Source organism: Perissodus microlepis, chromosome 8 (genome assembly GCF_051167445.1).
Source record: "Perissodus microlepis isolate ML-2025 ecotype Zambia chromosome 8, ASM5116744v1, whole genome shotgun sequence".
NCBI classification, from domain to species: domain Eukaryota; kingdom Metazoa; phylum Chordata; class Actinopteri; order Cichliformes; family Cichlidae; genus Perissodus; species Perissodus microlepis.
Window position 1 is genome coordinate 22,527,161 of NC_140468.1, and position 14,001 is coordinate 22,541,161.

Sequence of the window (14,001 nt, forward strand, 5' to 3'; positions counted from 1 at the left end):
AATCAATCATTCTTACAAATGCGGTGTATTACCTTTGTACTTACCTAAGATATCAAAAGATCTCTTTTCATGAGAATTTTTTTTGTGCGGACTAAGAATGCTGAATCTGGGGTGAGTGGCCATGAAATGTGAGAAGAATTGACATGGCTGTTTTTCTCAGACTGTTCATCAGTCATTCTGTCTAAAAGGCTTTGGAGCTGTCAGGAACACATGAAAGAAACAAGCAATCAGGTTATCGTCCAACAATCAAACCACCAAGGTCTGCGTGTGCTTAAAAATCCAAGTTCAGTTTAATGACTTGTTTTTTGTTTTTTTTATATATATATTTATATATTATTCCTACAAATACTGGTTTTCACCACTTTGAAAAACGTTCACTTTCCTTAATAAACCAAGAAAGCTAGAAATATCCTACAGTGAAAAAGAAAGACAAAGACAAACCATTGTTGACCAAACAAAAAACAAAAAAATAAAAAACAAAGAAAGAAAATCACAAAAAGACATGAAAATAACAGTTAAATGAAATTAAAAACAACATCCTGTACAAACACTATGGGCCAATAATTTAAGAAAATAGTGTCTCTAAATATTGCTTTGTACCTCCACTGACCAGGTCCGCTCTGTATTAACACCAGGCAGTTCATATGGCGACCGCAGTGGGCGCTAATAACCCAGGCGCTGATGTCACTCCAGACGTTATGGGGTCAAGCTGCAGCCAGAGAAATATTTGTCGTTCTCTTCTTCTCTGGCTGTTTTGGCAGTAACAATACAAAGACGAGGGATGGTCACACTACTACAGTACTGCACTCCTTATGAAACCAAGGATGTTTTTACTGTTTGTTGTAGTTTTACCATTATTACTTTCTACAGCATTATTACTAGAACTATCACCATCACAGACACACAGAGTGCATCGTGTGTTTATGTGTGTGGAGGGTTCGTCCAGCTGTGTGTGTGTGCGTGTGTGTGTATTCGAGTATTGGTGTTCAGTGCTCAGAGCTTGTTTTCTCAAAGGAGAAGCTGGGAAGAGTTAATAACTTGGAGTTGGTGTTGGGGTTCGGTGAACCTCCGTCCTGTCCTGAACCCTCTCCGACCGCCAGGTCAAAGGAGTCCTTGGAGTCACTGGAGGGTGCTCTCCTCCTCAGGTAGGTGTCCCGGTTGGGTAGGGGAGGGGGCATCCCTAACCCAGTCAGTCCCATGCCACCGAGCCCACCCAGGCATGGGTAGAGGCCAGACTGGGGTTCCAGTCCCTCAGGGGGGTCCACAGATATACAGGGTGGGCTCATTTTCTTCTTGCGGCGGGGGGAGGTCTGAGCGGGGATCTGGCTTTGAATCTGCAGGCTGTCAGCCCGAGACACAAAGCCGGAGGAGGTGGAGTTGGTGCTGCACTGGGGGCTGGAATCAACCGGAGAGCAGACTTCCACAGAATGGCGCCGTGGGTCGTCCAGCCAGGAGTAAGGGCGGGGGCGGGGCAGGAGGGCATTGCGGCCCTGTGTGTCAGCGCTGTGGAACCTCTTCAGCTGCCTCAAACATGGACTCCGACTTTCCTGGCAGCCCGCGTAGCTGCCGTAACCCTCGTTCCCGCCGCTGCTGCTGCTGTCCTCGGCCGTGATGTCATCGCTGCCGGCCAACACCACCTGGTTAATGAGGGACACTTCCCGATCCTCTGACACCTCCTGCTGGGGCGGCCTGGCGGGTATGGGAGGGGGAGGCGAAGGGCAGGGGGAGTAGGAGGCGAGGCAATGCTGGTCGTGGTGCTGGGTGTGCACTGTGCTGGGACGTGATGGTTTAGGGGAGGCGCCCGGTGTGGCAGGGACCAGGCACAGAGCTGGTTGTTGAGGAGTAGGGTGATGATGATGATGGTAGGAAGAGGGAGAGGTAGAGGAGATGGAGGGGGTAGGGGATGGAGGGAGGCCAAGAGAGGCCACATTCACGAGTCCTTCACTGCTTTCCCCTACGTCGGTACAAAGGGCCTCCTGAGAATCAGTAGACACCGCAACCTGGAGAACGGGTGGGGGGAGGGGAATTAAAGTAAATGTGCAATGAGAGGAAGGTCGGGAGGGGGAACGGGGATGAGAGGGGGGAGATTGGTTAGTGATAGATGATGAGGGTGAGAAGCAGCAGTTTGGGTCAAAGTTCACAGTCTGACCAGCTCACTGTCACAGTCCTCTGTTTACTATTTTAGTTTTCTAAGAAACATTATTGTGATAATTGTAAGATGATGTTGCTCAATGTCAATATTTCAGATTAAGTTTTCTCAAGAGTAACTTGGGTAAGAAACATCTGACATTAGTGGATACTTTCTGTGCTTTCACATTCATGTGTTGAAGGTTTAAAGTTACTCTGTGCTCTGACGTTTAAAAAAGAAGCCAAAAAAACTTGCCTATGTGACACAAACGTAAATGTTTGTGTCACGTAGGCATTGTAAGATTTATGTCTCATTCTTCAGTTCAATTCATTTTAATTCAATTCAATTTTATTGAGAGGCACTTCATAATGTAAGGTAAAGACCCTACTATCTGATTTAATTTTGAAAGTAAACCTTTTTGCATTTTTTTCATGCAAAATAATGAGAAAATTATGGTTGCCTTGGGAGGTCAAACACACTGCAACTTAAGGAAACACCGGTAAATTTAAAACGCTGCAAAAAGCCAGAAACCAAAACATGTGAAGGATCGCACTGAGATGCGTTTACACGACGCAAAGGAATCTTCAGCATCGTGAGGGAGAAAAAGATGTGAGGTAATATGTCTTTTAATCATGTGATTCATATAATACTGTAGCTACATGCTTGCTGTTAGCCATTTACTGTTAGCTTGGTACTTCTGCAATTCAGTTTCATTTTATTTATATAGTACCAAATCACAACAGCAGCTGCCACAAGGAACTTTATACTGTAAGGTAAAGACACTAAAGTGAGACAAAGAAAACCCCAACAATCAAATCGCCTTTCAGTGAGCACTTGGTGACAGTGGGAAGGAAAAACTCCCTTTTAACAGGAAGAAACCTCTGGCACAACCAGGCTCAGGGAGGGGCGGGGCCATCTGCCATGTATGTTAGAGGTTGCAGTTCTGCAACTGTTTTGTCACCTTATTGTCACCGAAGAAACACTTCCATTTAATTTTTTTAGTTTTACTTTGGGAGTTTTGTTCTGTGCTTTTTGGGTTTATTTGTTTGTTTTTTCTGAGCTTTTGTGGCACTTCTGTTGTGTTTTATTCAACTTCCATTGTGTGTTGTTTTTTTTCTATTTACATTTTGTTTTGCGTGCTTTTGCAGCATTGGCTGGTGTTTTCCTAAGTTGCAGGGCCACCATAGCAAACTGCAAAAGGACTACTTTTATTACAAATCATAATGTGAGACATAGAAATCTTATAATACTTAAAAATTGCCACAACATCATAAATAGCTTGGAGTCCAATATGCAGCCAAAACTGTTGCAATTTTTAAGTAGGTAATTTTATTCTTTAAACAAAGAAACAAAAAAGTGTTAAGTACAAGCAATTATTTCAGTGTTTATGTTTTCGACTTTATTTTTTCTACTTCCAGATCAGCGTGATGGCACAAAGAGGGGATATTCCTAATATGGTCATCTCAGGCTACGTCGACACTAGCCCGGATAGATTTGAAAATGGCGTTATCGTCGTTGTGCATCCACATTAAAACGGCCAAAAACGCTTACGTTCCAGTACTGCGCATGCGTAAAACGCAAGAAGATTCGGCCTGCCTCATTTTTGTCTGCCGTTTATTTACTTTCGGGCTCGTTGAAACGTCGTGGCAAAATGGCGAGAAATGGACTAACAATGAGGTGGAGTTGTTGCTGCAAGTAACACAAAAGTACAAAGTTGCAAAAGCGAAGCAGAATTAAAGAATTTGAAGAAAAGCTATCTGAAGCATGTACAAACTGATATTAATCTTTAATAGGGCTGTCAAAATTGAGAGCAAACAAAAAAGCTGCTGTATAATGCCCTCTGTTATCTTTGTTTAATTGGTCACATGACTGCATCACATGACTAAAATGCGTCATCGTTTTCGAAAGTCTCCATTTTCGCTGTCCACACTGTGACGCAAAAGCACTGTCTTCAAATGTATTTGTTTTCGAGAGCGTTTTGAAAACGCTGTGTTTTCCTTCGGGGAAAACGCCGACTCAGTGTGGACAGGAGGCCAAAATGGAGAGAAAACAATGCGTTTTCAAACAAAAACGCATTCGTGTGGACGTAGCCTCAGGCACACAGCTCTGTATGTTTGTGACAGGCAGAGTTAATTGGAGGACGCCTTTATAGGCAGATAATCTAACACACAGGTGTCGAACTCTAGGCCTCGAGGGCTGCTGTCCTGCTTGTTTTCCAACTAACCTGCCCTTGTAGCTTCTTACTGGCAAAGCACACCTGATCCAGGTAATCAGCAGCAGGTAGAGCAGGGATATCTCAAAAACAAGCAGGATGCCGGCCCGAGGACTGGAGTTTGACACCCCTGATCTAACATGTCTCATTCCAGTATACTACAAATAAAGATTATTATGCTCGTTGTATCATGCAAAGATCTAGCAGTCTCGGTCGTTGTGTCCTTGGGCAAGACACTTCACCTACCGCCTACTGGTGATGGCCAGAGGGGCCGATGGCGCGATATGGCAGCCTCGCCTCTGTCAGTCTGCCCCAGGGCAGCTGTGGCTACAACTGTAGCTTGCCTTCACCAGTGTGTGAATGTGAGAGTGAATGAATAGTGGAATTGTAAAGCGCTTTGAGGAGTCCCGAAAAGCGCTATATAAATGCAATCCATTATTATTATTATAAGTAGTAGTAGATTTAGAGAAAGATGACCCAGGTAGATGTTTCGGCACATTACATTCATCTGAATAATTTACCCTGAACTTTAAGGCATATATTTTCACTAATTCAACTAATAACGTCCATTATTAAGGTTTCGAACAATATAGCTAAACACATATGTGAATAATATTTTAAAGAACGAAGGTAGCTGGGAAAAGTGTATAGTATTTTATTGTTTTGATTATTGTTTTGTTATATTTTGGGTTTTTTATGGACTGATTGACCGCTGGCTGACACGGTGAGCTCCGAGCCAGACCAAATGACCATCTAACCTTTGACCATTCATACAAAACCCTGTTAGCCGTCAGCACTGCAGTTTCACGAAGAGTTTGCAACCAATTGTGATCACCCTTACCTCTATTCAGAACCATGTACAGGGTGTGAGGCCAGCAGGCTGAGGGAAAACAGTATGTAACGACTGCAGTAGTGGAAAGGTCAATAAGCACAGTGGTTGCTAAAATGTCCCGATGAACACATGACTTTTTCTTCATCTCTCACAGACTTGGGAGAGGGCATTGATAGCAGGGTGCTTGAATCTAACAGTGTTGAATTGGGTCAGTTCGAATATGCTCTTAAATCTATAGAGATGAGGAAATAAAACATGCATGAGTTTTAGAGCATAGCACTCGGAGCAGTGTTTGGATTTATGGGGGTTTCCCTGCATGAGAATGCTGTAACCACAGTGACACCAAGTGGGCGAAGGTATCACAAGCAGGCCTGGCCAATCACCAGCCACAGCAATGCAACACCAGGTAGGAAATCATAAGAGTGCACACTGGAACGAAGCTTAAAAGGATCACCCTGTCAGAGTTAATTTTTCAAAACTATTTTTATAAGCAAAACTGACTTAATAGAACCACACTCAACTATTAATAACTATTAAAGCACTAACCTAGGCAATACAAAATTCTCTGGTACTCAATAATCATGATTCTGAGTAGAAAATAGCCAAACGCAACTGGACAGCACTTGCTGTTTTGTAGCAATCCCCTGAGTTGTATTTGTTTGTAATATATTAAGTGCACTGTACCATGAGTGACATACACTACACCTGTATCTTGCTGCAATACATTCTATCATGTGACTGGAAGATCCAGTTATGAGATGCTATGTAGTTCCAGTCACTTGCACAAATCAATAAACTCTCACTAAGTTAGCTCCTTACAGGCTAACTAACTACCTGTTGAGAGAGTTAAAGATACTCTGTGGCTGATGCTTAGCAGTAGACAAACATTTGGGTCAATGAGTGGCAAAGAAGGGAGGGGGCAAGAGAGGATTCTGTATGTGTGTGTGTGTGTGTGAATGCAATAGTGTGTTTGTTGGGCTGTCTCTCTGAAGATGAACATGGAGTCCAGTGTTTCTGAAAGGCCCAGTGGTAACTAAAGTCTACTGTCTGTTTCAGAAACAGGAGTATCTGTGTTTGAACAGAAGCTCAGGGTCGGGCGGCTTTTGGGCCCAGCTGAGCTGAGATCAAAGACCAACAGATACAGTGTGGAAAAATGAGACAGCAGATCAGTTAATAATAAACAAAACCCCAGGAAGAAGAAGACAGACAGAGGGGGGAAAGTGAATATGTTTAGAACATCCAACACGGAAAGCTTTAAATGATTCTCTTTCATGGAGTTTTAGAGCCACTCTTGGGATAGACTCTTTTGAATTAAGATTAAAGGCCTGATTTATCAAAAAAGGCATATTATAGGAGCATTAATTTCTGTTTGGTAAAGCTGACAATTAATATTCCAAATGTGATTATATGATAAAGTTTTCCTTTTTGGTTAGTTTTGGTGATGTTTTTAAATAAGTTATGATGGCTGGGAATTTCGCTGATGTCTTTGCTGAGGCATTCTCTATCTGGATACCTCAAGGACCCGATGGGCTTTCAGGCTGCTTGTTATCTAATTTGAAAGATAGTAAAGAACCTTACTATGCGTTTCCTTATCTGGACCACGGAGTAGATAAAAATGGTTATAAAAAAATGTGAAAGGTTGCACGCAGAACTGGATGGCTATCACTGCTTTAGCACATGCTCGTTTTTCTTGTTGTGACATAAAGTGTTTTAAAAGTCTTGAGCCACCCCTCATTTCTTAATACTTTGCTAGAGAAATGGAAAATAGCTGCAGAGATTTATTGAAAGATGTGTGTTACAATCTCGTGGAATGGAAATACAGTATATAAGGCAATGCAGTTCTAACACGCTTGATATTTGACTATTATTTTTTAACACACACACTCCCTGAACTCTTTTAGGTAAGCTTTCTTGTAAATTCTTTAAATACTTTCAAGGAATATTTCTCAAGGCTTGGAAGACATTCAAATGAGCAGTTATGCTAACAGAAGATTATATAACAAAAAAATCAATACTACTCACAAATATGCTCTCATTCAGTTAGTTTAGAGTGGAACTAAATTGTTCCATATTGACAGTTTTCATTAGATGTTGGTAGAAAGTTGTTTTCTTTTTCATTTGGACTGAACTAAGCTAGCTGGCCTGTGTAGCGCAGCTTGAAAGGGCAAGGTTAGCTAAACCATTTTTATGCTATGCTAACTGTGCTATGCTAACTTTGGTACAGAAAAGTGTATTTCCTTTCATTTTAATTTTGAGATTTCATCAGCATCTTATTTATATTTATATATATTAAACTGTTATTAATAATAACACTGTAATAAATACAATAAATAAATAAATTTAAAAAACGGTGTAGGAGGCATGTTTTCTTATTATGGCTTACGGTGAAAATGAAGACACAATAAAACAATACTACCTAATACACTAAACGTTGAGCATAGTTAATACTTGTAGCCACAAATATCTGCAAAAATAAGGCTTGATCGTTTCATGTAAAACTGCCATTATTTATCAAATTGTTTTAATATTATATTTAATAACAGGTACTAATATTTTGTTATAATGCATAATTCTTTTTTTATTATAAGTTAGTGATTCAGCGTTATAGAAGAAAGCAGGAAAAAACGAAACTTTCTTTTTAGCTATTATGGTTTAAAAATAACTGCTTTCCATTCAATATATTATCATTTTTCTCCCAGAGTGGTTCTAATACTCATAACTCGTATCCCACCGATTCCACTGGCAGCAAACAGTAAAAACTCCAGCAGTTTGTATAAGCCTGTATAGAGTTTGGTATGAACAGACAGTTAAGCACCACAGTCAAGTATAGACATATAATACAGATATGTATTATCACACTAAGTAGTAAAAAGACAGGATAAAACTAGAAAAGTAAATTTGGAGTCAAGTGAAAATCTGAAGCAGTGTGTTTTGCTTACCTGTCTGCGTAGCGTACGGCTAAATGTGTGTGTGCGTCTAGACGGTGGGTTTCGTGGTATACTCTCTGAATCTGAGTGGCTGTGTGGGCTGATGGGTCTGAAGAGGTCTGTGGGAACGGTCAGCTGCTGGGAAAACTCCGCGGGTTGTGAACGCACTGAGCCACTGGAGCCTGCACACAAAGCACAGTGCTGGCACCTTCAATGAATGCACAACAGTTACAGTAGCTGTGTTTACCTTAGATAAAATAACCTCCTCATGCCACAATGCTTTATGTTAAAAATCAAGCCCACCCATTTCTGTTCTGTCCTAATGAAACACATTCTACGCTAAATGACATTAAAGAGAAATGTGGCATTACCCGATTGGGCCCTGTGAGTGCCCAGTATGTGCTGGGGCCCCTGTGGGTGTGCTGCAGTGGGAGATGTTTGCCCCACGGGCTGTGGCGAGAGGAACATGTAGCTGTCGTTGGGTAAGGAGTGCGTGCGTCCCACCGCAGGCTTTCTGACGCTCAACAGGTTGTCGTCCCGAAGCGCCCCAGGACCGAGCTGCTCCGCCTGGGGAAGCAGAGAAAACAATCAGGGTCGCCCTAGAACAAGAAGAGCCTGGGCTGCTCTTTAACTCACTCTCACACTCTTACCAGTACACTCACAGGTTGTCAACTGTCTAAGACACAATGTCAACAAAGAGGTACTGATCATCAGCATACACAGAAAACACAGAGGATCTTTGCACATTGGAGTTGACTGGCACAGAGCTGCCACAGATCACAGAAACATTTCCAATTCCTTTTTTAAAGCATGTGACACTGTGCTTCTTGTGTCTGCTTTTAGCCTGTCGGTCGTATAACTTTACATTAAGCCGTGATTGTGTGTCAGCTAGGGCAGTGTCCTGCAGCCTGACCCATTAAAGAATCAGTTCCCATTCAGCACAGAGCTACAGGGGGTCCAACACACTTTACAACCCTGTAGCAAACACACAGCAGCTCAGAGGAGACTGAAAAGTACACCACCAGAGGACAGCATACAGCACATCTACAGAAGTAGGCTGACAGGAAAGGACTGTGAGAAGAGACGAAGACTCACACGTAAAGCACAAAGGAAAAGAAAGAAGGAGGGGAGAGAACAGAGTTTACACACAGAGAGAGATGAAAGTGAAAAAAGTAGTCAAAGGAGAAAAAACTGCAAACTGGCAGGTAAGGAGGCGCACTACTCTACTGGACTGGACTGGACTGGAAAGTAAAACACACCAGGCTGAAAAGGCGGAATGAGAAATAAAGATAAATTTGTTTCACCAGGGTACTTCAAAGCCACTTGAACACCTCTACCTCTTCACTCCATTGTCTTTATTTTTCTATTGCATTTGTCCCAATCCAATTAAGAGCACCTCGTTGCTCTTTTTTTCTGATGATATATGTATTGATTCAGCAGCAACACTGAGCCAAGGTGACAGTGACCCTCTCTGGTCATGAAGCCATGTGATCATTAATGACCCAAACCGGTGGTTAATAATACTCTGACACCCAGACGACATTCAATTTCATTTTCAGAGCCTGTAGGATGGTGTGTCATAGAGGGATCTATAGATTAATTGCAGTGAGGACACATACATGGGCTGCAGTGCATGACGACATGTTCAAAGAAAATAATGAACGGGGTCATGACAAAGAATGCCAGGATGTGGAAGATGCCTTTTACCAAGACCCTTACTCACTGTTATACTTAACACAACGTCTCATTTGTTTAGCAGTTGTCACGTGTCAGCTATGATTTAAGTGACACATTGTTATTGTATGTGCAAGTGTAAGCTTTCCACATTTTATTTATTTAATTATTTGGAATCAGTTACATAGAAAACATAAAAAGTTCTCCACTCATATTTCCCATATTAGATCCAATTCTGACAAGTTCAATAAAGTCTCACACGTTCCCAGAATCTGTCTATAAAGTTTAAACTAAAAAAAAGATTGGTTGTTTTTTTGCTATGCTTATATTTTTTTTAATCTCAGCTCCAAATAAGCTGTTTTAGTATCTGTAGCTTTGAAAATGAGCTGTTGCTGGCCTGCCCCATTTCAGAACAGTTAAGGTCCCAATTCATAGGCCGCATCCTTCTGAGGCCGCACTTAAAGGCTGATTATGTCACAACTAGGCAACAAAGTCTGTCCTAATTTGAAGGCTGCTCCAAATGCGGCCGACTAATACGTCCTTCATTTCCCCGAATTTGAGGGATGGGTCGGGTGTGTCCTTCGTGGCCCAAACTATCCCAGAATTCATAGCGCGGCCCAGCCAATTCCAGTTTCCAACAATGGCGGCAGCTACTTAGTTTTAATATTACTCTTATTACTCTTTCTGGGTCACAAAATAAACTTTTAACATATTTTTAGGCGAGAATGTAGCCGTGTAAACTTCAAATATCTGCTCGGTTTATCAAGACATCGCATATTTGCAAAAGTGCTCTGACGTTTTCTGAGACGTCTGTTACCCACCAGCTCAATAGCTGACTGGGAGGTCGAGGCTCATTAGAGCCGGTGAGAACAACTAACTCCCAGCACATCGTTTTCTTTTTGCTACTCAGGTTAAACATGATATATAAGTCACTTAGATAACTTAAAAATGTTATTGTTTGGCTTTTTTCAGTGTTTTATTTGTTCCTGAGTAAATCGGTCTGGCTGAGATTAAAGTTATAGTTTTCACACAGCTGAATAAACGTCAAACAGAAAACTGATTAAACAGAAGTGTGAGATGGTGGAGAATTTACTCCAATGTCCTGTTATATATTAGTGAGTGAGGAGCAGACAGCTGAGTTGATTAAACTCCACCGAGACAGTTGGCTACAGTAGGCTAGACCGTCCCATTTCACAGCCTCGCACTTCCAGCCCTCCTGGTCTTTGAAAGACCCGGCTCACGTAGACCGCGAAGGCCGGGTCCTCTGAAGGATGCGGCCTATGATTGGGACATAGCTTTAGAAGCAGCAGCTTTAGCAAAGAAATCCAAATACACAACATGGCCGACTCCAAATAGAATTGTAATGAGCTGCACGCCAAAGAGCTCATTCAGACGTTCTATGAAGAAAGAAAAACAAGTGTGTGGTTTTTACTTATTTTCAAAAATAAGTAGTGGTACATATAAATGCTATCTTCTTTTTTAAAAAATATATTTTTAGCTAATTTAGCATCCAGTTGGCTTCCCCTTGTTAAACCCCAGTGTGTATGTTTGGTGGTGGGGAGGGTCAGGTGACTTTGGAAATACCCAGTGAAGGAGACAGTACAAGCCACTGCAGAGGGGAAGGAGAAGAAATAACAATGGAGAAAGATGAAGAGAGGAACTGTCAGTACATTGCATTCCAGAGTGGTTAGAAATAGGGGGTTAAAATCATCGGGGGTTGAGTCGTCTGTCAGAGCTAGGGACCACGAATTCTCAGAGGCCAGAGACAGAGCATCCATCTCCGCTAGAGGGATCTAGGCAGGAAGAGACAACCGCTGGTGAGCAGAGAAAACAAAGGCGCACTCTGTGCAGTACATAAATAGAAGGACGTTACACAGATAAAACCTGAAACTAACAGAACAATACAAGTTTAAAAAAAACACCACATATAAACTAGAAGTATGTAGCAGAGCAAAACAACAGAGGAAGAAGGACAAAGTAAAAAAACAACAAAAAACGGCTGTATTTAGTCAGCTGTTAGTGGACTTTTTTTGTGACACAGGCACAGCAGAAAGATTCTTTAACAGCGAAATATGATGCCAGTAAGACATTACACGGCAGGACGGGGATTCATTTATATTAAGCACTAAATGGCACTTTTAATTGCTTATGTTGCTAAAGAAGAAGAATCCAAATAACCTAATTTTCTAGGGACCTCTTGTAAAACACTTCAGAGATTGGCTTCATCTCTGAGTGTTTCGAAATCTTCAGTATTTCTGGCTTACGGAGAAAAACTTTTGCGAGATCCCGAGTTTGTTTTGTGAGATCTTGCAAAAGTCCGTCTTAATTTTTTTTTTTGTCCCATGTCCCTTGCGGGGCTCCGTACTGGCTCATGTAAAAGGAGCTGCTATTTTCTTTTTTTGCCTTCATACTGGTTTAACAGGGGAAATTGTTTCTGTCAGGCAAATGGGTCATTCGTGAATAAAAATGCAGGGACTGAAACATATCAGAAGGAGAACATTGCCCTGTGGCATCTAATGCTGAGATCTCAAACCCATTTAAAGCTTTTAGAAGATGGGGGTTTTACAGCGCTAATGCAATTGTGCCAAATTTGGCTTCAAATGAGAAAAACAGACACCCAGATGCATTATTCAGTGGCTCAAGTGATCCATAGCCTATTGATTGAGCCACATCTGTGCAGGATTTAACAGTGTGTGATCTGCTGGCTTTAGGTGGTTATCACTCTGCTGTGACTGACTGGCAAATGACACAATCACCTGAGTAAATACACAAGCATTGTCACGTCCTCATACAGATACAGAAACACGTTGTGTAGGGGAGACGGGCAAACTTTAAACCACGCCACTGAGGCTGCAGAAGCAGACCAAAAACCTGCCAGGCATGAATGAGTGTAAGTGAATGAGGGAATGAGCTCATAGTTGAGGCGGGACATGACGCACTGTGCTTTGGTGGGCAGCGAGGCTGGTTAGTAAGGGGAAAATATTCAATGAAGAAGAATGCCAGTACAAAAATGGTAATGGCTGTAGGGCTGCAGGATATTAAACAGACAGGGATGTCTTTATTTAATAAAACTGAGTTCTTTGGACAGTTCAAATTCTGTTTGCTGCTTTCTAGGCTAAGGCTTATGTATATACTGTAAAAAACTATTTGCCCCCATCCTCATTACTTGTATTTTTTTACTTCCATGTTTTAGATCAGGAGTGAGGAACTCCAGGCCTCAAGGGCCGGTGTCCTGCAGGTTTTAGATATTACCCTGGGTCAACACACCTGAATCAAATGATTAGTTCATTACCAGGCCTCTGGAGAACTTCAAGACATGTTGAGGAGGTCATTTAGCCATTTAAATTACCTGTGTTGGATCAAGGACACATCTAAAACCTGCAGGACACCGGCCCTTGAGGCCTGGAGTTGGACAGCCCTGTTTTAGATCATCAAACAAAATTTTATATTAGACAAAGGCAAGGAAATACAAAATGCAGTTGTTTGATAATGACTTCAATTAGTGGGAAAGAATGCTATCCAAACCTTACCTATGTGGAAAAAGTGAAACATGTAAGTGTGACAAACATGCTTTGAGTGAATTAAGTATTTGATCCCCTACAACTCAGCCAGAATAACCACAAAATGTGTTTCTCACATACTTAATCCTTCAGCATCATGGGCAAGACCAAAGACCGGTCAGAAAACAGGGACAAGACTGTTGACTTACACAAGGCTGAAATCGTCTACAAGACCAACAGCGAGAAGCTCGGTGAGAACTGGTAGAAATATAAAATTAACATCATTAAAATTTTGCCTCATGGGATGAGAATGATCGTGAAAAAGATAGTGAATCAACCTGAACGCAAACACGGGAGGAACTTGTTAATGATCTGAAGGCAGTATACCATACTGTAATGGATATTACAGTCCCTGCAGGGTCCCTTTGTTCAAGAATGCACATGTACACAAATGCTGAGTATGGCCTAAAGAACACCATCTACCCTGTCAAGCACAGAGTTGGAAACATTATGCTTTGGGGCTCTTTCTGCTAATGTGTCTAGGTTGAGTTTAGCACATCAAGGGGCCTTGTACTGTAAAATCTTGGATGAGAACCTCTTTCCCTCAGCCGGGTCATGCATGGATCTTCCAACATGACAGTGACCCAAAACATACCATCACAGCAACAAAGCAGTGGCTAAAGAAGAAGCACATTAAGGCCATGGAGTGGCCTAGCCAGTCTCTGGAC

The 14,001-nt window shown here is 41.9% G+C and overlaps 1 protein-coding gene across 1 annotated transcript in view; it reads right to left on the minus strand.

The window, feature by feature from the left end:
* Positions 1–268: 268 nt before the first annotated feature.
* cacna1g (calcium channel, voltage-dependent, T type, alpha 1G subunit) overlaps positions 269–14,001 on the minus strand; it is a 310,938-nt gene continuing 297,205 nt past the window's right edge. Inside the window, exons 37-40 of the mRNA XM_084938287.1 lie at positions 11,444–11,566; positions 8,471–8,666; positions 8,112–8,281; positions 269–2,000 (exon numbers count right to left, since the gene is read on the minus strand). Of these exons, the coding sequence (XP_084794413.1) occupies positions 987–2,000; positions 8,112–8,281; positions 8,471–8,666; positions 11,444–11,566 (1,503 nt within the window). The 3' untranslated portion in view covers positions 269–986. The remainder of the gene's footprint in view (positions 2,001–8,111; positions 8,282–8,470; positions 8,667–11,443; positions 11,567–14,001) is intronic.